The 23,574-nt window shown below is 39.8% G+C and overlaps 1 protein-coding gene across 1 annotated transcript in view; it reads right to left on the reverse strand.

Moving 5' to 3' along the window:
* Nucleotides 1–23,119, reverse strand: part of plxnd1 (plexin D1) — a 77,357-nt gene extending 54,238 nt beyond the window's left edge. The window contains exons 1-9 of the mRNA XM_057355905.1: nt 21,634–23,119; nt 15,911–16,087; nt 11,724–11,855; nt 9,123–9,223; nt 3,744–3,873; nt 2,303–2,480; nt 1,830–1,938; nt 645–741; nt 229–327 (exon numbers count right to left, since the gene is read on the reverse strand). Of these exons, the coding sequence (XP_057211888.1) occupies nt 229–327; nt 645–741; nt 1,830–1,938; nt 2,303–2,480; nt 3,744–3,873; nt 9,123–9,223; nt 11,724–11,855; nt 15,911–16,087; nt 21,634–22,854 (2,244 nt within the window). The 5' untranslated portion in view covers nt 22,855–23,119. The remainder of the gene's footprint in view (nt 1–228; nt 328–644; nt 742–1,829; nt 1,939–2,302; nt 2,481–3,743; nt 3,874–9,122; nt 9,224–11,723; nt 11,856–15,910; nt 16,088–21,633) is intronic.
* Between the last annotated feature and the right edge of the window lie 455 nt (nt 23,120–23,574).

Here is a 23,574-nt window from a genome sequence, read left to right on the forward strand (position 1 = left end):
CTGTGTATGTGTCATCTCTCCACCTGCTACACAGAACAATGACATTTTTACAGGGTTGAAACAAATTCAGGGTGAGTAAATGATGACAGAATTCTCATTTTTGGCGTATCCATTTAAGAGAAAGAAGTTGACCGACAGATTGTTTCCAGATAGCTACAGCACTGGTGATTTACATTGTGCATAGGTTTTGGTTAATTGGTATACAACAATAAAGCTTTGGAGTCCTACGTGTTCTATGTTCTTGATGTCCAATGTGAAAACTTGAGTTGATCCTGTGGGCGATGGGGGAACTTTATGGGCCACCATTCTGGGACAGGTCATGGAATTCTGGGAGAGAAAAAAAAAGACTTTAAAAAGTCACCAGTATTTTTATAACTACAATTAGAGTCACCTTCTATAATTGTGTGTGAATTTGTGTCAGCAGCAGTCCTCTCTACCCAAGGATTCACACCCCTACTTCCAAGGTAACATGCCAGGCGAGGCTACCAAAGTAATTGATTTGGAATATTTTACACAAACAGCAGGTCCCACAATTATCAGGTGAAAAGAGTGTAACTGAACCTTTTTCTGATGTAACACAATTTTGTAAGGTTGACACAGTGAAGTAATGCTGTGAAGATATGGTTCACAGAGTGATTGCTCACCTCTAGAATATTTTGTGTAGTATTTTTATTGGAAACGCAGGAATTGAGCTGCTGATCCCAGTAACAACGCCACGCAGAGCTCAGACAGCTTGTGCACCTGGGAGAAGACACAGACACTTATGACAGGACCGACTACTCAACTCCTACTCAAGAAACCGGGCTTACACATCAAGAGTCAGAGATCAAATACAAGTTTATTGTCTGAAAAGGTCAAAGGGGGACACTGAAGACAGAGGGTCCACACAGTGCAATTGTCAGTGGAGCCAACAAAATCAGCGACCCATTCTTTACAGTGGTAAGTCAGAAAAAGATATTGTGTGCTTGTTTAAGATAAGCTTCACCACTAGTTTGTGAGTGTGAATGTGTTTTTGACTCTGTGGGGTGCGACAGATGTTAGATAGCATCTCTTGTGACAAGGGTGAGTAATTTCTGATGGTGAGTGGTTGGTCAGTGTATTTTGTGTCTCTCTGGGGGGCCTGGGTGTGTGTGTGTGTGTGTGTGTGTGTGTATAAGAGAGAGAGTAACCAGATGTCATCTTAAAAGGCCTTATCACAAACGAGCTTTAATCCCATTCTTTTTGTTAAAATAACAATCAGCAATTTTCCTCTTTTCTCAGTCCTCATTTCCCTTTTTTCATATGCATCTCATTCCGTATCATTTATATAATTTCAGCCCAAAATGTATTTAAAAAGTATCCGTGATGGTTATTTTTATAATGTGACCTTAAAATATAATATGTATAGACGGAATGCACTGTAATGGCTGAAATAAAGACTTAAAATCTGTTCAGATTTTTATTTTAAACTAGACATACACTTTTTGTCATTTTGAAAATTTCAGATAGAACACACTAACTGATCAAATCTGCAGACTGTCACAGACTTTCTGCAACAAGTCCAGACTGAAAATCTGGGCAAAATCTGAGCAAAAGTCTTGTAGTGTATTTTAGCCTTAAGTCGCTTTTGGGTAAAAGTGTCTGCCAAATGCGTAAATAATTATAAAACATAAATAAAAAAATTAAGTATGTCATTATTATAACACATTCATAAACATATTTCAGAGAGGTTAAGATTCTCTCTCTCAAAGCCATTGGAAAGTGAACCCTTAATTGAGATCCCAACTGATGCATCTTTATCAGCAACAATTATGTAATGTATTTGTAATTTGGTGCTAGTTTTTACTTACGCAGTTTTAAAGTGAATTTGACCAGTCCGTTCACACTCATAAATGATGAAGCTTCCAAAAACTACAGGAACGCCATTAACCTTTATTGCCACAGGGACAGTGATGTGATCTAAACAGATAACAATCAAAGTAAATCATAAGTTAAGGCAGAAAAAATACAACATTCTTAAGAGTTTTTTGTTCCATTGGGCAGTCACCTTTAGTTTACTCAATGGGTGCTAAAAAATAAACATACTGTATTAAGGCATGCTGTAATTTTCTTCATGTCTTACATCAAAATATGCATTGTTTTTTGTCTTATATCTGCTGTCCTGCAGTGAATTGGCTTCTCTTTATTCACTGCAGTGAGTTTATTATTAGTAGGATATAAAAAGTAAAAAAATCTGTATAGATTATGTACATTACAAAGTTTTAAATAAAGGTTCATAAATGCTTGCTGAAACATAATGCATATTTTACACGTGCTTACATACCTTTGCCAAAGGGAATTGTGCCATAAATGCCAGAAGGGGGTAGAGGACAAGTCTGGATTTGAGTGGTGCCATAGTCCAGATGCACAGTTGCATTTGTAGCTATGCCAAACCCATAATCACATTCCACCCTTAGACCCTGCAGATCTGGGACACTTCCGTTTATCAGAATACCGACATCCTGAGTACCAGAAAGAGAGGAAGATAAGTGTGTGACTTAATTTCTTAACAGTACTTCTCAGTTTCAGATCCTTTCTTTAACACTACTGCCTCCACATTTTGGGGAATCTCACGCAACATGTCGAGAACATGTCTTTCTTACTTCAAAAGAAAGACATGTATGTATATTTATTTTGTTTTGCAGAAAGTAAATGATGCCTAATTCATTTACATTATGACATTTTTTGTAACAATTACATAACAGTGTTATTTGTTGAAATGTTTGCATGCATAACAGTAATAAACCATTTGAATGGTCCTACAAATAGACCTGGACATATGGACAAAAGTATTGGGACGCCCCTTTTAATGAAAAGTTTGTTATATCATTCATATTTGTTTTGTTAGGAATTACTGGAATAGATAAACATATTTATTAGAAGAGGGCATCCCAATACTTTTGTCCATATAGTGTATCTCATGAAATCACCCAACAATGCATTCTATCCAAGCCAAAAGACATGCACATAATGTTTAAATGAATGTGATACAGTTGTGATGTATTTTCATTTAGCAAAATTAGAATTTTACTTTAACTGGAAACCTGAGGAATAACACACGGACATCTTTTCACAGACACTCATCTAGCAAAGCAAATGTCTGCTATCACACGCTACATTGAGATCTATTGTCATAAGACTGGTAGATTTCCTGACAGTGGTGCCTGCTTCCTGTTTCCTATTTCCTGTTTGGGCTTAAGAGTCATTTCCTTTATCCAGAATAACCCACATTTGAGAATTTCTTCCAGAACAGAAACACAGTTAATTACCTCAAACGAAGCCTTCAATGACGGGTATTATTAACTTTTGTTATAAATGTTAGTTTATAGTGTACAAAATCTAAAGACTGACCTAAAAATTATGAGCATATTTAAAAACGTATGACCGTGTCTATACCAGATGCAACACAAAACATCTAAAAACATTACTAATATAGAATTAATTGTTGCTCGTCGAGTATCATGTTACACATGGTGTAGACAACAACTCTAAACTACCTTACGTCCTACAAGTCATATATCTGAAAAAAGTAATCTCAACACATACTATACAGTATCTGTCGCTTTTGTTTTGACCAAATGAATACGAAGATTTTTTAAATAAATCACATTAGTGACGTCTTATCAGAACTTAATAGATTTAAGAATTGGCCATTCAGTGTTGTCCAAGAGTATATTGAGCACCTAAATGTGATATTTGTGTTTATGTGTGTTAATGCAGAATACCGTGATGTTAGCGGAGCGGCTGATTTCAGAGGGGGTGACGGTCATTAAAGGACATTGTTGGACACCATCTCCTGTGCTGATCCATGACCGGTCCAGAGTACCGCTAGAGCAGTCCTTCTGAACCGAACACCTGCAGATCACACAGAACAACAGGATATCAGATGTTCATATAGATCCTCTAATGCCCAAATACAAAACAACAGACTCTCTTGAAAGGATGTACTTTTCTTCTCAAATGCACGCACGCACGCACACATATGTTGGGTTTCCATGTTTTATGGGGACATTCCATAGACGCAATGGTTTTTATACTGTACAAACTGTATATCATATCCCCTACCCCTAACCCACCCCCTAAACCTAACAATCCCAAAAAACTTCCTGCTCTTTTAGATTTTCAAAAAAGTTAATTCTGTATGATTTATAAACTTGGATATTTGGGTATAAAAGGGAGACGGCGTGCTTCATTCATTCAACTTTGTTCTGAGGAGCCTGAGACCTCTCACGACGGCTGCAGTGGGCAGCACGTGTTTGTGGCAAGAAGGACACAACGTCTCGTTCCCTCCATCAGGGAACTGAGGTTACATCCGTAACCAAGACGCTCCCTTTCTGTTGGTCTCTCGACGTTGTGTCGAACCGACAGATGGGGTTCCTATGGAAAACGCCACAACACTGTGCCCTGTCACAATCTCTAGCGAAGCGACGGTGACTGGCCTGGGCGTGTCAGCCGTGAGCGCTACCGCGAAATTGTAACCTACCAGTGGGTTGGTAGGGGATCCCAGAGCTTTACTTGAAAGGTGGGAAGGCCCCTACCTTCGGCCTCACAGGAACCGTAAGGCCACTGGGTAAGCACTACTTCCTCAAGCGGGGAATGCGCTACAGAGACCACTTCCTACCGTAGGGAGGAGTTTAGTGGAGATACCAACATGGTCTCACCGTCAGTGGAGAGCTCATGGGAAGAATGTGCGGACTGAAGGAGTTAACCGCGAGGTGGAGGTCCACCTAGGAAAGGTCATGGGTTACCAAGGTGGGAACCAGCATGAGGATACATCAGACGGAACCGCCCTGTTGGGGGGTTGCAATGTCTGGTAGCACTAGGTCCGGTTAGAGCTATGTAGCGAATAACTCAGGTGGTACCCGGCAAGGTGGTACCATCCGCTTGCTGCCGGTGTGCCACGCTCTCCAGGGAACTCGACTCTGTAGCCAGTGTTGGAGCGGTCTCATGTGCATCAACCCGAGGGGTATCACCACCGCCGAGGATGCCATGTGTCCCAGGAGCCTCTGAAATTGTTTCAGGGGGACCGCTGACTGCTTGAAATGTTTCAGTCAGTTCAACACTGACTGGGCACGTTTTGTAGTCAGACGCGTTGTCATGGTGACAGAGTTGACTTCCATACCAAGATAGAGGATGCTCTGCACAGGGGAGAGCTTGCTCTTCTCTCGGTTAACCTGTAGTCCCAGTCGATCTAGGTGCCGGAGCACCAGGTCCCTGTGTGTACACAACAGATCTCGGGAGTGTGCCAAGATAAGCCAGTCGTTGAGATAGTTGAATACCCGCACACCTCTCTCCCTGAGGGGAGAGAGGGCGGCTTCCACGATCTTCGTAAAGACTCGTGGGGACAGGGACAGACCGAAAGGGAGGACTCTGTACTGATATGCCTGACCCTCAAAAGCGAACCATAGGAACAATCTGCTTCATCGATCCTCCAGGGGGTGGTTCGATGGCTGGCAGTGCGGGTCTCTCGCCGGAGGAGACTGGCTCTGCTGGTTTGCCTGCCTGGCGATGCAGCTCCACGCACCATCGATTTGAGAGTGCTGAGGGCTGCAATGTACATTCGATGTTGCGCCTCGCCAAGACGCAACGTAGAGTTGCCGAACACCGTCTGACAAGAGGGTGAGAGCGGCTGTGAGAAACACCCAGGGAGATTGGAAACTCTTTTTGTGAGAAAGTGGGCGCTAGGCCCCCGAAGTGTGGATGTTATTGTTGGGACGGGGCAGGAACCGTCCCAGATCGACCGACCAGCGATGGCATGGCTGGGGTCGGGCCCGATGGTGTCAACCTCCCTGGGGTCTTCCCGTCAGGGGTGGCAGTCTCCTCTTCGACGTCCTCTTCCGGGGTGCCGCCTGGGTAGGGAGCGCCGGGGCTGCTGGGGAGCAGGTGCCACACGGGATCTCGAACGCCCCTGGGCGGCCGAGTCACGGTGGGGAAGGATGTGGCTGATCACCTCCGTCTGCTTCTTCACTGCCGAGAACTGCTGAGCGAAGTCCTCAACAGTGTCACCAAACAGCCCACCCTGCACAATGGGCGCGTCGAGAAAGCGGACTTCCTCGGCGTCGCTCATCTACGCAAGGTTAAGCCAAAGATGCCTCTCCTGGACCACAAGAGTGGACATCGCCCGACCCAGGGCCCACGCGGTCACCTTGGTCGCCGGTAGGGCACGGTCGGTAGCGGTGCGGAGTTCCTGCGTTAACCCTGGGTCGGTCTTACCCTCGTGGATCTCTTTCAACGCTTTGGCCTGGTGGACCTGCAGGATGGCCATGGCATGGAGAGAGGAGGCAGCTTGGCCCGCAGCAGCGTAGGCCTTCGAAACCAGTGATGCCGAAGTCCTACACACTTTGGATGGGAGTTTCGGTCGACCTCTCCAGGTGGATGCCGCCTGCGGGCACAGGTGCACCGCGACACAGGTGCACGGCCCGGGATGCATGCAAGGTGGTGGCTGGTTCTCGAGAGAAGACAGCCACCCGTGACCACAACGTCTCAATGACCATCCGCCTGCAGTGCGGGCAAGATGAGTCAACGAAGGCTGCCTCAGCGTGCTGGAGACCCAAACACTTGAGGCAGACATCGTGTCCATCCCCCTCCTCGATGAGGACACCGCACCCACGAGAACAGCGGGACATGCCACGCTGGAGAAATTTGCTCTTTTAGAATGCTCGAACACCTCTGGAACCGCCGAGACACCCAGGGGAAGTCGCCGCAGGAAGGGACAGTCCGCTGCACCACGTCGTAGAACCGGCAGTCTGTAGTTGCTAAGTAGTAGCGAGTCTTTGTACTTCATAAGCGAAGGCTCCGAAGAACAAAAGGTGTCATAATATGTGTCATATTGTTTGCCAGCAATGATAAATGCCTGCCATATGCTCTCACCCGCGCGACCTGTTCGTCAGACACAGCAACATGCGCGTTACCTGTCAGACACAGAGACGTGGGCTTGCAGAAATATACATTTGAAGAACAGAAGGAAGAAAACTTGTTGATGGGCGTGTGGTTCACTGTTTACTGTTTGTTTACAAGTAAGAGCGTTTCACAACACACACGTGACACAACATGAGAAAACATGAGCTTTGTTCAAAAATGTGTATTTCATTTAAGAGAGCACTGGAGATGTTCTAGATCATCTTAGGAAATGCTCTGAGTTTAGTTAATGCTTTAGTTTGACATGGTCTATTATTCTAAATAAGTTGTGTAAACTACATTGACATCAGAACTAGATGAAATTTACAGAAATGCTTGTCTCTTCTGTGTTTGTCTATTCTTTAGTCTCTCTAGTATATTGCAAAGATATCTGCTTATGATAATTAAAAATATTGATTAAAATGTAATATTAAAATATTGGCGATAATATTAATTTTATGTAGTAGGCCTATATAATCAGATACAAAGTAACTAAGTAACTAGCTACTTGAGTAGTTTTTTCATTGCATACTTTTTTACTTTTTACTTTTTTTAGTTACATTTTTTTTATTTTTTCGAGCTTGAGCCTTCTTGACAATCACGTTCCTCGCATGTTGTTATGGAAACGACAGGTCTCTATTATTGGTTAGCTGTGAAAAAGGTGCTTGACGTGGGGCATTTTTTTCAGACAAGTTGAACTTTTTTCATCCTCAAAAGACGCTCTGAGCTGCAGAGAAAAGAAGCTGGCGTTTAAAAAAGCACTCAGGAATTTTTTTGAAAACATGGTTTCCTCCATAGGATTATAATGTAAAACAGATGCTAGCAGCTTCAAAAAAGAAGTCAAGTGTGAACATGGCCTAAGGCCGGATTCACACAGCACACGTAATCAGCATGTATTTTTATACCATAATTTTGTACTGACTGAACCCTACTCTCATCATTACGCCATCAATCACTCTCTCCTACAGTGAGTGAAGCCTCTATAGTCTTGTATCATATCCTTTAAAGCACGAGACATTATGTTATATGCTTGTATTCAGTGTTGGGTAAGTTACTCTCAAAAGTAATTAATTACTCGTTACTAATTACATATTCAATAGTGTAATTAGATTACTGTACAAATTACTCTCTCCAAAAAGTATTTAGTTACTTATTACTAATTACTTTCTATATCCTATATCAACCTTGATTAGTTAAGTGATTCAAGGATAGGCATGAAAGGGCTCTTTTAATTCATTCAAATAAATAATATTAAACTACATAAAGTAGTATTATTAACTGACCAAAGTATTAAACATGTGAGAATTATACATTAAAGCACAGATTTTAAAGTTAGACTCTGAATTTTGATGTCAATTCCACTATTACACACACATATATTACACAAAGTATTTAGTTTAATTACATCAAAAGTAACTGTAATTAAATTACATAAAAAATAAGAGTAATCCCTTACTTTACTTTTCAAGGGAAAAGTAATTAAATTACAGTAACTAATTACTTAGTAACTAGTTACACCCAACACTGCTTGCATTGCACATGTGTCAGAGAAAAGCGATTGCATCACGCTGTCAATCATCCTCTCCTATGGTGTATCTCCTATCTTGTATCTTATTCTTCAAAGCACAATCTTAAGTGCAATGGCTTTTTACAGTATTTATAACTTGGACTATATGTCCATCAGTAAAATAAGCTTTTTGATGATGTTTTGGAAGAGGTTTTGCTCATTAATGTACTTAAAATAAAGCTGTTCCCGTGACACGAACGCCCTGCTCATGCATTCAGTGTGAAACCGGGGTAATGGGGAATGACTGCTGCTAATTCTAACTGCCACCACAAAAGGGTTCATGTTTAAACCAAATATTGATTATTGATTTCAATAAAAAAATATTGATTTCATCATGCACGCCCGTTTTCTGTTTAGATAATTACCTCCTGTATAAATTCATGAGCGTTCATTTGTATAAACTGAAAAAATTAAGACCTCTGTATTTAAAGTTCTGTATATTTTTTAAATTAGTTTATTTACATTATTTTTATGGTCCTTGTGCTTTCATCAATATTAAATATACAAAACTCATAAAAGCACTCACATGCACGAGATTAAGAGAGCACAAAATCAGATTTAATTTTACAGTCCTAGAAATTATGTACTAAATGTAATAACCAAATCACCATCAGCTGGTTTTAAAAGCAAATTGTTTTACCTTCTCTCCAGAGTACACCAACCACAGTAGGCATCGCTGACACTCAGGCATTCATTACAGGAGCTGTACTGGGCACAACTGGCCACCTTCACCCGCAAGAGCTGGTCAATGATAAACACAGTGTTACACACAAACACCAGCACCAACTTTTTCTTAATCATGCATTGCATACAAAAAACACTCACATTCATTTACAAGTCAAGTGGAGAGATGCAAGCAGGCGTGTCCTACTGTTCTCATGAGTACCACACTCACACACTGCTTATCCAGTCATATGTTCAGTTTTACACCTTCCATCAATGTTCTCACCCATATGATTATGCACATAGAACTGTTTATTATCACCTTAAGTGCCAAATTCAACACCAAAACGATTTGATGTCTGTGTCTGATGAATGCAGTGTGCATGCTAATTTAACAACAGACAGGCCGATTATGCAAGCACATTTTAAATAGCCTACCAGTCGAAAGTTTAGACACACTTGACTGGAATTATTTTAGAACAGTATAACTCATAATATTGTGTTCAAATAAAGGGTTTTCGTTTAGGTTTTCCATGTGTTACCCATACATGGGTTACAAAACACAGAATTTTCGAGTTTACATATGCAATAGATGCACACTGTAAAATGGTTGTTAAAACACATCTCTGTGTTATTTCTTGGGACAACACGTTTTGTGTTACTTTTAACACAACTTGAATGGTACCTTTCATTTATTTCACCCAAAATCAACACAAAATGTGTTAAAAAAAACACATAATGTGTTCAAACAGTGTTTCTCAACTGGTGGGTCATGACCCAAAAGTGGGTCGCACTTGTGGAGTGGAGTGTACAGTCTTAAGAAACAATATCAACATCGAAACGCAATTCTAAATGTTTTTTCTGATGTGAAACTTTTATTTTGAAAGATGTGCATGAAAGCTGTTGGCAGATGCCTGAGCGAGTGAGTGCTCGCTGTCCCAATTCAATATCTGCGTTATAGGTGAGGTGTTGTCAGGCTGAATGTCAGTGTCATTATTCTATCGTTATTTTCTTAACTTGTTACAAAATAAAAAGTGTTTTACCTCAGAAAACGAACTATCCTGTCCTGTCAGACGTTATACAGTGCTATACTCATGTAAATGCGGTGGCGTGCTTTGTCTTCACTGAAGCGCAAAAGAAACTACGAGCATGGCATGCAACGTGTGAAATAAAAGTAAAGTAACGTTTCCTAAAAATCACATAACTGGTACTTTGTGTGTTAGCTGTGAAGGATTTACATGAAGGTATGATATTCATATTCATCTTTCATTAACAGTTCATGTTAGTATTGTATCACCATTGTGACTCTTGTTTCCATAACCCCAAAATGACATGTTATTTACTTTGGTGGCTCAAACCAACAATTTCATAAAAAGACTAGCTTGGGACTGCTATTTAATAGCATTAACTAATAGGCTGTTCATTAATCAGTATAAGTCATTGTAATACAGTTCAAAGTAAGGGAGGAAGGAGGTGGGAACCGGCGAACGATAACCAAACTCTTCGTCCCACCCGACGCATACTTGCTCCAGAGCACCACCGCCTCGGGCAGCCACTCGCGGTCTTCACACTTCCACGCTGCCCGACCTCTTCAGCACCGCGATCACCCTCGGCAGCGAGGGCTCTTTGACAACATGTATCTCCTTCCTCCCGGGTTTCGGCACCAATGTAATACAGTTCAAAGTAAGGGAGGAAGGAGGCGGGAACCGGTGAACGATAACCAAACTTTTAATAAAATAAACAAACAACAAATCGAAAGTAAAGGGCCGACAGCTACCTCACGGTCAACTACCGGCCACACAAACATAAATAAAACTTAACATAATGTCCAGGCCTGGTCCTCTCTCATCGTACCTTCCTGTCGCTCCTCCTCTTATGCGTCCGGAGCTCCTCCGTGAGAGATGCGAGACCGGTGTAACGCACAGCTGACACTCATTATCACTCGCGCCACCGGCCTCGCGTCGTTCCCTCACGGCTCTCGTCCCGCCTCCCGCCTCCCTCGTCACAGTCATATTAGTCAATTTTCTTTTTTGTATTTTAATATTAGTCACTCGCTTTTTAGTTAAACAAACTACATATGATGTCATATATCCTAATAAGTGGGCCGTGGCTTGATGACCATGGGAAAATGTGGGTCCCATGGCCAAACCAGTTGAGAACCACTGTGTTAAATAACACAAACAATGTGTTAATATCAAAACATCCTTTTTAAACATGTCCAATGCACAAGCAAGTTTTTGTGTGTCTTGCCAAGAGAAACCCACTGAATTTTCTTGTGCATTTCCATGGGTTCTCAGGCCAACAGGATCGGCACCTTTGATTTACAGTATGGCAAGACCTTGAATGTCTTATTGTTATATTGTACAATGGTGAACACTGATTCACTTTACAGCTTTTACATATTTAAGCACAGCAGGAATGCTCTATTGAATGATCAGAGAACTGTAACTCTCGCTTTTTTGGCTGGCTGTTACATATGTAGATTTTTGTTTTCTTCAGTGTCATTGTTTTGAAGATGTTCACAATAATATCAAAACTGTGCATTGAGAGTGATTTTGTAAAAAGGTTTTATACTCACATGATGTGTTGTCATGAGGTACATGTAGTTCTTGTCGCTGGGGTCAAAGGTCATGATGTGGTGCACTGGATCATTAGCAGAGAGTTTCGATGACCACATATTAGCAACAGAGAGGTTACCCAGCAGAGACAGCTGTTAAACAACACATTATGAATAATACACTGTTTACATCCTTCATAATCACTTAGATCTTGGCTATATTGGGAATAGCACACTACCAATTTCTAGCATCATAGATATAACCTTTGCTGTCGAAATGTGAAATGTACTTGAATTAAGATAATACACAATAATAATACAATACAAAACTTTATTTAATCTGTACTGTGCATTGTGCAGTTGCCTCCATTCATTCATGTTCATGTATTTTGTACAGTATATAGGGCCAGTCAGACGGACAGAGGAACGAGTGGGTTGATGGTTAGGTTGTGAGCTGGTACATGAGCAGAGGTTGAGCTCTAATTTCATTTGATTCAACTAACACAGATCCTGAAATAAGCTTATCTCACTATCCCAAATCACATTACACACACTCCCAAAACCATCAGCACTGTCATGAAACCACCCGCTGGGTATACACACCGCTACACACAAACACGTACGCACGCACGCACACACGCACACACACACACATTATGCACACCCTTAAAGGGCTTTTTACAGAAAACTTTTGCTCTTAATAGTGTGTGTAATAGTGTGAAGAACTATGTGGCACACTGTACTAAAATTTTCTAAATAATTCTGAAAAGTGTTTAAATACATTAAACACAAAACACAAATTATTAAATCAAATATAACCATATCTTTGTGTATAAAATAAACCATGCAGTCTTTTGTGCCTTTAATAAGGATTAATCTATATTAATTTATGTTGAATTACTTTATGCAATTTCTGAAAACTACTATTAGACCAACTTAAAAAAACTGACAAGCCCTCTGAATTGAATTTGTATGTTTGTTGTATTATATTTATTTGTGCTATTTTTACAGCCAAGAACATGAACAAAAACCTTGACTGTCATTATAAGTTGACTTTATGTAAAAATGTTATCCTACAAACATAAAAATAACCTCTTTTTTGAGCACCAACAAAAATACATATGTTTACTGTCCTCCATTTGCTACAATAATTACCTAACATGTTGTAAAACATAATATCAAATGTAGCCCATAGCATTTACTAAGTTTAAGATTACATAAACAAGAGTCTTGGAGTTGGTGTCAAATCGCACGCACTGTCTTACATGAGCAGATACTCACCTTAAAGACACTCCAAAATAACTCACGACATCTGGAGCAAGACGCCCATGCACTCTGGCAGGAAAACATAAAACCTTTTTTACACAAGCCCCCCCGCAGCCACATATTCCATATCCGTAAGTTAAATACTGAGTAATAGCATTACTCACAAACAGCTAACAGATTGAAGAACATTTTTCCATGGCCATAGAGAGGTGCTTTTAGACTTTTTAATAACTACTAAAAGGTGATTTAACTAAGTATGACACATCTTTCTGGAATTCTGTCCTAATTAAGGATTTGTTTCTACTTTCTGCTGCTTGCAGATGTTTTGCAGCATGCATACATTTTGGCAAAGGTTTTGTTTTGTAAAGTGTGTGTTCAGTAAAAAAACTTGAATTTATAATAAATTTAACTTTGTGTATGTAATTTTTTTTTTTTAATAAATTGCACTGCAACAAAACATGGTTTTACCATGTGCTAGTTCAAGTCTAAGGACAATGATCTCCCACTTTGAGTTTCTGAAAAATTTTTTTTTTTTAAAGTGAATTAAAAGAATTTCAGGATTGCCAGGCAACCAGGGGCATGACTATATTTTGCAAGCATTTTAAAATTTCCTTTCAATAAATCTATTGACAACATGACAAATGCATAGGGTAATTTTTAAAATCTTCATTCACCATAACATTCTTAAATTCATGTTCTTCAAAGGTTATGATGGCATCATAAATAAGGCCTAATACCTTAAAAGAGAAATGTAATTAATGTATTAACCAGAAACATTGTCATAAGACATGTGTAAATTTGATTGGCCATGTCAAACAAAAGACACTGATAAAAAATCCATACAACCTTGTCCTGCATACTTCTTAAGCCCTGTTTACACCTGGTACTAAGATGTGTTTTGGTCGATCGGTTCACAAGCGGCCGATACTAAATACAGTTGTAAATGAAGTGTGAAATGTTTTGAGCTTGTCCACTTTCGACCACTTCAAGAGGTAGTCGAAAAAGCATTTGACCGGAAGGGGTAGAAGCTGATGTGGTTGAATGCGTTCAAACAGCCACAAGAGAACGCCGGTCTTGGTCACGAGTCAGGTCACAAGACCATTTTTTGATGGTCTTTGTCTCGTCTCGGTCTCAAATGGCTTGGGTCTCGGTCTTGTCTTGGTCTCTTGGACTTAATGATCTCAGGATTTTATTTCAAGAATGGTCAAGACCACAGCTGTGGGAATTACACTAAATTGCTGGTGCATTGTCTGATTTATGTTTTAACATCATTAATGTGATTGGATTTAAAAGCAATCATTGACTTATTTCTTATTTGATTTCTTTTGTTACTGTTGTGTCGGTAAGAGATAAATGAGGGTTGTATAAAAAAATCTGTCAACAAAATTAATACAAAAGCCCACAATAGCCAAGATGTGATTGCAAAAAAGTACTTGACTTGTATTAGATCTTGTTTATTTATATGATAACATCTGACATGATCTGGACGTGATATAGATTTTACATCTTTATTCAATAAACCATGAGTTAATAAATGACTTCAGACACAATTACAGTTTTTTTTTTGTTCTATTTTGGCTAGTCCCAAACAGATCTAGAACAAATAAGAACTTTTGTGCATTTCAACAAACAGCTATTTTACTACTAAATAGATAAGAACGCTTAGAACACATGATTCTGTAATTATAGTAATTGTGTAATTTTTGGAGTGCTTGTCTTGGTCCTGACTGGGGGCCAGTTGCATAAACTTAGCCGCTAAATTCTCTAAATTCTAAATAAAAAGCTCACTAACTAGCAATTAGTTAAGACTAATAAGTCTTTTCCGATTTCAATTAGACCATTCTACTTTTTTGCAGATTTGTAGAAGGTATGACCAATCTTGAAGAAAAAAAAATTAGATGACTAACTTGTAAGACTAGTCTAAGCATTTTATGCAACTGGCCCTGGGTCTCTGCCTCTGCCCCTTGGTCTTGTCTTGGTCTCGGAACCCTCTGGTCTTCATCTTGGTTTAGGTGGTCTTGACTACAACACTACCTCCTACGGACATAATGCTTAAAAATTATGGTACGTGCTTGAGCTAACAGGATTTAAACGTTGCTAACAAAGTTTTCTAACACACACTTAAAGTGTTTCGGCAATTTTTTGCGGCTGTCAGAACAGAAATGAAAACCGCTGTTCTTGGTATGTTGTCCTGCCATCTCTGATCGCGTTCATGTAAATTGTGAGCACTTATTTTGTCCATTTGATCAAAAGATCTGAAAAAGGCCATATATTAGCCTGCACATAAACCTACCTCTCCAAGAATTCAGGACAGAAGTAGTCAAAAGTGGAGAAATGAGATGGATTAAAACACCAGGTGTAAACGGGTGTCTCCCTTGTCCACTTGTGATCCAATTGACCAAAACGCATTTTAATAACAGGTATAAACAGGTCCTACCCTATTTACTATTGGCAAAACCATGGTTTTACACCAGTAACCATGTTTTTTCAAATTGTAATAAAACCATGTTTTGTTTGTTTTAAACCATGGTTATTTTTTCGTAAGGGCAAGGTAAGAGTATCTGTCTACAGCTGAATGTGCAACAGCATGTTATACACAATTGAGAAAATAAAATCTGTATAAACATTGTGTTTAACAAAACTGAGCTTCTGTGTAAACAAGAACAGGGCAAACACACAGAAAGAAAGACACTAGGAGGACAATGGCTTTGGACCACCTGACCAGATAGGAATGCTTTTAAAGAGGTTTCCCAGGCAAGGCAAACACCTTTTAGTAAATACTATTAAACATTTGAACCCACCACGACATATGCAAGACTTGTGTGTTCACTGGTGTGTGACACTAATGCTGTACGAATATCTGTACACTGTAAAAACTCGCAGATGTGTATGTGAGATGAAAAGAGTATTCAGAGTATTTAAAGAGAATGCGTGTATCTTACCTTACATAGCCGTCCATTGCTTTTCCCCAGGAACACCACGGTGCGGTTATGGACACTGTCTACAGCAACAGAGCTGAGCCCTGGAGCCTCATAGATGGGCCGGACCCTCAGAGGTTTTCTCAGGGCCAAGGGATGCTGCAGGTGAGCGGCACCACAATTCAACTGCTCCGGCTGAAGCTAAGAAAATAAAAGGTTATTGGGATAGGTAACTGAGCATATGAGTGAACAAGATCCTGACTTGAAGTATCTTACAGGTATATGGGTGAAACTCATGAAATATGATTAGGTAATATTTTACTAGGGCTGCAACTAATGATTATTTTGATAATCGATTAGCTGGACGATTATTTTTCGATTAATCGATTAATCGGATAAAATGTAATTACATCTTTTGCTTATAATAAGTAAATCAGATATGGGAAAAGTATACACAACTGAACTCATTAGCCTTCTCCCAAAATGTTGTGAATGTCTCCATAATTAACACACCTGGTGAGTTGATTCAGGTGTGTCATATTAGAAGCAACTGACAATAGTCTCTCCCAAACGTGGGAGCGAGGGGAGGGTCGGCCAAGGAAATAATTTTTTTGTGCCATGAAAAGTGAGATATTTGTCATTCAAATGTAGTGAAGTACAGTAAAAAGTAAACAGAAAAAGTAATACTTCAGTACAAATACTCAAAAAGTGTACTTAAGTACAGTACTCAAGTAAATGTACTTCGTTACCCACCTCTGAACTAAATAAACCACCAAATCAGGGTATTTAGGCTATTATGTACTTTGCAAAGTGCAGACGCCACAAATTGGGTTTTACTAATATAATCTTTAATTTTGTCATTTAAAACACCTCTCCCCTTTAAACTTTAAAACTGTGCAGCTTGAAGAGATGCATGCAGAACACGTCGGACTTTAAAACTGCGCACCTCGCGCTGCATGGAGAGACGCATGCACGGAGAGACACGTCTGACTTTAAATCTGCGCAATTTGTGCCGCACGGACAGACAAATCCACGGAGAGACACGTCTGACTTTAAAACTGCGTACCTCGCGCTGCACGGAGAGACACGTGTGACTTTCAAAATGGGCTCCTCGTGCAGCAAGGAGAGACACGTGTGACTTTAAAACTGCGCATCTCGCGCTGCACGAAGAGACGCATCCACGAAGAACCACGTCTGCATTTAAAACTGCGCAGCTCATGCTGCACGGAGAGACACATCTAAAACGGTAATTTTAAAAGGGAAGAAGACGCGCTTGATTTGTAACTGGGCAGCTCGCAAGTGACGTCACAGACCAACTAATCGATAATGAAATTCTTTGACAACGAATTTCATTATCGATTATTATCGATATTATCGATTAGTTGTTGCAGCCCTATATTTTACCTCAATATACAAATAAAGAAATGACATGTTCTATTTTTTCTATTATGCATAGAATACAAGGTTTGGTCTTCCTATAAGATGGTTCTATCCTGACATGTTCTATTCTTTCTATTATGCATAGAATACAAGGTTTGGTCTTCCTATAAGATGGTTCTATCCTTAAGTATGATGATCAATATGACACATATCTGTGTTATTTCTGGGACAACACACTTTGTGTTACTTTTAACCAGTGGTGTAAAGTATTGGAGTAAATGTACTTAGTTACTTTACTTAAGTATCTTTTTGGCTACTTTGTAGTTGTACTGAGTATTAAAGATATTAGCAACTTTTACTCTCTACTTAACTACATTTTTGAACAAGTATATGTACTCTTTACTCCACTACATTTGTAATGACTAATGCAATTACACATTACATTTTGCATGGCACCTATCTTATAATTAATATTGCCATTCACAGGGCAATGAAGGTACTACAATCTTGTGGATTTTGCCCTAACTTACAAAAACTTGTCAACATGGCTTCTTTATATGAATATGAGTGCAGTATCAGGTAGATGTCAATCGCTGGCGGTTTATACACGGTTAGCCCTTACCCGCTATTTCTACAGTAATATATTGGCAACACTGTTGCCAGCTAGTTACTGTAGGTCACACATCTACAAAAGCTCTTGTTTTTAAAACTAACTCTTCCTAAATGTGCTCTAAACATGTTTGCTCAAAATTTGACCATATGGTGGGACTATTGCCATGAAGTGATGTAAACCAGTAAAAAGAATGTATAGTATTTCAATTTTCAAAAGTGCTCTCACACTATATAGACAAAATATTAACCTATAGAATGAGTCGGACACAGAGAAATGAACAATTCACATATGAATCTCAACAATGGTGACAATCAACTGAACAGCTTCATGCTGCAATGCATGCTGGGTACATAGTACAAAACTCATTCATGATTGTTTGTCACCATTGATGAGGTTTGTATGTCAAGTGTCTAACTGTGTCTCAATTGCAAAGAAAGATTTTCTGACAGAGATCTTTCCATTATAACATGTAATCACTTTACCAAACATATCTTAATAAATCTTAAATGCTATATTATTATTATTTAATGATTGAATTCTTTCAGATGTATCTTCAGTTACTAAGCAAACATAAAGTTGCGGTTCCTGTAAAGTCCCTTTCAGTGTTATTGTATAAGTGTACATTTTAAAGCTACAAGAAAGTCAAAGAGTCCAACCAAAGCAAACACTGATCGCCATAATGGTGACTTAAAACATAATTGAACCACTATGAACTAGAGTTAAATCTCAATAAGATCTTACACAGATGACAGAAATAAAGTGAAAGTGGTGTCTGTAATATGTGAAGATGTTATTGATGTTTGTGTTTAATTCTCCTCTGGTGAAATCTTGACAGATTTATTGTGTTCATCTGTTATTTACACTTGTTCATCTAAGACTGTGTGACTTAAGTGCGTTAATAGATTCTTTAATAATGTATCTTCAAACAGCCATTGCAGTAGTTTACTGTAAAACACCTACAGTAACTAGCAGGCAACAGTGTTGCCAATGTATTACTGTAGAAATGGCAGGTAAGGGCTAACAGTGTATGTGAAATGAGGACATGACTGCAGCTGGCGATGAGGCCCAAACCAGCATGTCCAGTGCAAAAAGGCTTTGACTTTTTAATTCTACTTAACATTATTTTATTTATCTGTTATATTGAAGAGACCTTTTTGAAGGACTTTGGTTTACTTATGAGCACTTGAGCTTAAATGAGACTTAGGGTGTTTGTAATGACGTAGGTTATGGTGTCGACCATGATTTGTTGCAATTTTGAGGTGTTCAGTCTTATTATGATTTAAGAAAATAAATGCGATTGCTCTCCTCACAAATCAACTGTTTCTAGTTTTTCACTGACGTGTCTCTTAAGTGTTGAGGACTAGTGCTGCTTTGAGCCTACATTCAGTATGAGTAAAATACTCAAGTACTGTTCAAATCAGATACTCGAAGACTTTTACTCAAGTCGTTTTGAAATTGGTGACTTGTAACTTGTAATGGAGTAATTTTCACTGCAAGGTATCTGTACTTTTACTTAAGTATGGTTTTCAGATACTCTTTACACCTCTGCTTTTAACACAACTTGTGTTGTCCCTTTTATTTACAATCAACACATAATGTGTTAGCATAACACATTAAAATGTACGCATCCTTTTTGAAAGTGCAGTTGCCTTAGCAAACCCCATCACTAAGTAATTACACTGTGATTTTAATTACAATAATTAAATAAAAATTATGAACAGATGAGGATCCTGAACCTTCCGAACACACTGATTAATCTATTGTTTAATCAAATGTCTGGATGTTTGGCGTTCCATTTGACTAGTCTTTATCCAGCCTATCCCGTTTTAGCTCCATTAGAGCAACAGTTACTATGTCATATGAAGTTGGTGTGAGTAATGCAGAGAAGTGAAAGGTTCATTGCAGGGTGACGGGAACTGAAGCGGGGGAGAGAAAAAGAATTCAGCGGGTGGGTTTTTCTCACGAGTTTCTTCCCTCAGCACTGTGACCTCGTGTGCTCTCAGAATGTAATCCATCAGATAAAAATAAATAAATAGTCTCCCTGAGCACTAAGTTTAACCATCAATTTGCAATGCTGAATTACGATAATGTGGTGTAGTAGGAATAATGTGATGTTATAACATAGACTGCGAGCATGGGTTTGTCTCAATAGAAGGGGGCATGCACACAATGTTCATGGGAAAGCCAGTGTTACGTAAAAGAGCCTTGTGCAAAATAAAATATAATACAGGGTTTGGTGTTTGTTCCAATAAGATGTTTCTAACCTTAAGCCTGATGCGCAATAATAGTGATGGCCGAGCAAACACCACCACTAAGTAATTACACTATGGTTTTAATTACAGTTATTAAATAAAAATGATGAACAGATGAGGATCCTGAACCTTCATAACACATAAAAGCGAAACAATTACAAAAGCGAAAACAAGACAACAAAGAATGTCCTAAATAAGCATCAGATTGTCATATGGTTTTCATGAAACTTCATGTTTACATAATGAAAACATTACTTGGAGTGCACAGCATACCAAAATGCAGGATAAGGGCTATATGTCTGTTTAACAAACACATTGTTAATAATTCCCAAAATGATAGTAAGCTAATCAATAAAAGACCACACAGAGTTTTATGCACTTCACTAAGTTATATTCGTCATTTTCGTCAAAAGATCAGGAAGCTCTTAAATGGCATATGAAAAGAACATTTTCTACAGCGTGCAAACTATTTCTTTTTCACATAGTGTACAAATATGTTATATAAAGATGTCATACATCAAGGTATGCCATAAACCTAGTGGTTTGTGTCTTTAGTGAGTGTAAATAGTTGTACGTCCTAAAGTGGCTGCTTTAAGCCACTGAAATGAATCAAACAAGGACATAACAACAAGAAAAGAACAGAATCACTCACTGCTGTTGGCTTAATAACTTTTGAAGTTTTAACTTCCTCCCTGAAATTCGCAGACTAGCATTTTAACTCGAAGAATGCCATTTGGCCAGTTCTCTCAATGGCCAGTGCAGGCTACCCTTTTGTTAGGAAAAATCCATTAGAGGAAACTACGCACCATAATGGCAAAAAAACTCATATTGGTTAGGTGGGTTGGGCCCCCTTCTTTCGAGTCGTTCCGTTATCTATGGGAACCACTAATTTGACATATTTGTGTTATTATATATGACATCAATAACAGGCTGCCAAAAGTAAGATGGCCCGCAGGACTTCAATTTCCATGAAACTACTTTACTAATAGACTAAAACAGTCAAACTTTTAAGCACAAGGCTAGTTTAATACCTTATAGATCATTATTGAAAGTATTCTAAATGAACTGTAAACTGTAAGGTTATTAGGCCTAATTATTATGTTATGATATAACACCATGTAGCCTACTTTTCGTCCATGCCCATCAAAACTTAAAATTAAATGAATGTTATCTCTAGAAATAATATGTTTAATTCCGGGGTATGGCTGGTCACCAACGCACTTTCCACAACTTGTACTTGCAAGCCTGTGAACACCCTGCTTGAAATATCACGTTACCAATTTGTATAATAAATAATCCTTAAAACGGATTATTGGTCCGCAATATATTTATGTTAATGTCACTCATATTGCATATGTAACGCAGCTCTTCACTAGCTGGCCTCCTTTACACATACATATATTTGGATATTCATTAGCTACTCTGATTTTTTAATACGAGTTTGTCAACGCATAATTAAATAAAGTTTATTGTAAAAATTGCAAAAGTTAAAAGCAGCTTACCACGATCGTCCCTTTGGCCTCGCACTCAGCCCCTGAGCCTTGGATGACGCTGTCTAGAACCTGCACATCGCTGTTTGGGCCGTTTGAGCAGTTGCGGCGGCCCTGGCGGATCATCTCCTCCACATCCGACACCCGAAACGCACACACGGCCGACTGCCTGCCCGCCCTGGCAAACACCCCAAAAAGGTAGGGTTCGGGTGTTTCTGAACTGTCAGTGCTGATGTCCACTGGATATATGGAGATGAGTCGGTTATATATATTCCCATTGGATCCACACTGAATTCCCATTTGGATGTACGATTCGGTGAGTTTTCGGCTCTCCGTGGATAAGGACCGGCGGGGACCATCCGTATCCAGGCAGATGCGCGCCAGGATGCTGTTGGGCTGGCTTTCTTTGAGACCTGTATTGGCGTCGTTGTTAATAGCGATGTATGAATAAGTCTTGAGAATGAAAGCGTGAACAAAGTTGAGCTTGTTTTTCTGCTTAACTTCTTGTTTGATTTTAAAGACGTTATCTTCCGAGGGGTTGATGTCGTATGTGAACAACCGGTTGAGGTCTTTGGTGTTTAGCGAGCGGATGGCGATTTCTGGTGTGTTTTCGAAGCGAAGGTCCTCTTTGCTGTGGTTTTTGGGAAAGAACTCGGTCCCCATGCCCGTATAGGTTGCCCCCACTAGCAGCCGCGGCGCTCCGCCGTGACTCCGAAAGATAAGCCCAACGGTGCTCGCATTCTCGTGGTTGGCAACGATATTGAGCATGCTGGGGAACACAGTGGCCCCTTCCTGTGGGAACGTGACTGCAACTCGGGACGCGTTCTCCATACTTCGCAGCTCACAAAAGCCCTGGTACACCGAACCGCACGTTACCAGAACACCCTGCTCGCGGTCCAGCGCCAGAAGCTTGTTGTGGTTGTCGGTGAACACTTTCTCGTACTCGCACATCGCCTGCGGCAGCTGCGGCGCATGGCAAAGCGGGTTGTCGCGCACGGGTCCGGTTCGCGTCTCCACCTCTAGCGCGAGCGTCGCGTTTAGCTGGTACAGGCTATTCACTGAGGCCAGGTAAACCCTACCTGAAACCGAGTCCACTACGAAGTTATTAGTGGCGTTTGGAGACACAAACGCCTGTTGAATCTGAAGTGCACCGATCGTGCGCGCTTGGAGAGCCGTCAAAAATACGGTGTAAAAGAGTTTAAGAGACGCTCTCTCGGTTATAGAAGGAGGCATTTTTCCTTCTCGCTGGCTTCCGCGGGTTCTGAACGGAGAGTAGCATTGAGCGAGCGGAAAAGAGCGCAACTATCCGGGAGGAAAAGCTGTTTCCTGCTGAAAGCCTGAGCACGGAATGACGTGATTGAAGAGACCCGCTTCCTTTAGGGAGAGGAGACTCGCAGCATTATCTCTACATTTACGCAGTCTTATATGTACGGAGTCGTTTTAGCACAGAAACAGACACGTATTCCCCCCATTTTTTTTTTTGAGAACTATATACTTACTGCTATGCTTGGGCCTTGGTACGGTAAGGGTAGCCTATTAGAGCGTAATGCCATATAGAATTTTATGGACCATGGTATACTGAATAAGTAGGCCTACCAAGTAAAATGCCCTGTCAAGTAGCCTGAAAGGGTGCTTAATTCTGAACCTAAATGGACGGGTTTAATTAAACAAAATAATTTACAGATATAATACATACCAATTGGCTCATGCCAACCAAAATTGGTTTCAAGGTCAGGATCAGTTAGAAAAAGCTCTTTGGTGAAAACCACAATTTAACTGTGATGTGATTAAGATGTCAGCTTGAGGATGTTTCAAAAGTCCTCCATGAGAAGAAAAAAAGAAAAGTTAAAAACACACAGAATAAACATCAGAAATAGATGGAAACTATATTTTCCATAAAAGAGCTGTCCTTGTGGTGGCATTGTGGTGCATTGATTGTTTCATATCACGTTA

This window comes from Triplophysa rosa, linkage group LG17 (genome assembly GCF_024868665.1).
Source record: "Triplophysa rosa linkage group LG17, Trosa_1v2, whole genome shotgun sequence".
Classification (NCBI taxonomy): domain Eukaryota; kingdom Metazoa; phylum Chordata; class Actinopteri; order Cypriniformes; family Nemacheilidae; genus Triplophysa; species Triplophysa rosa.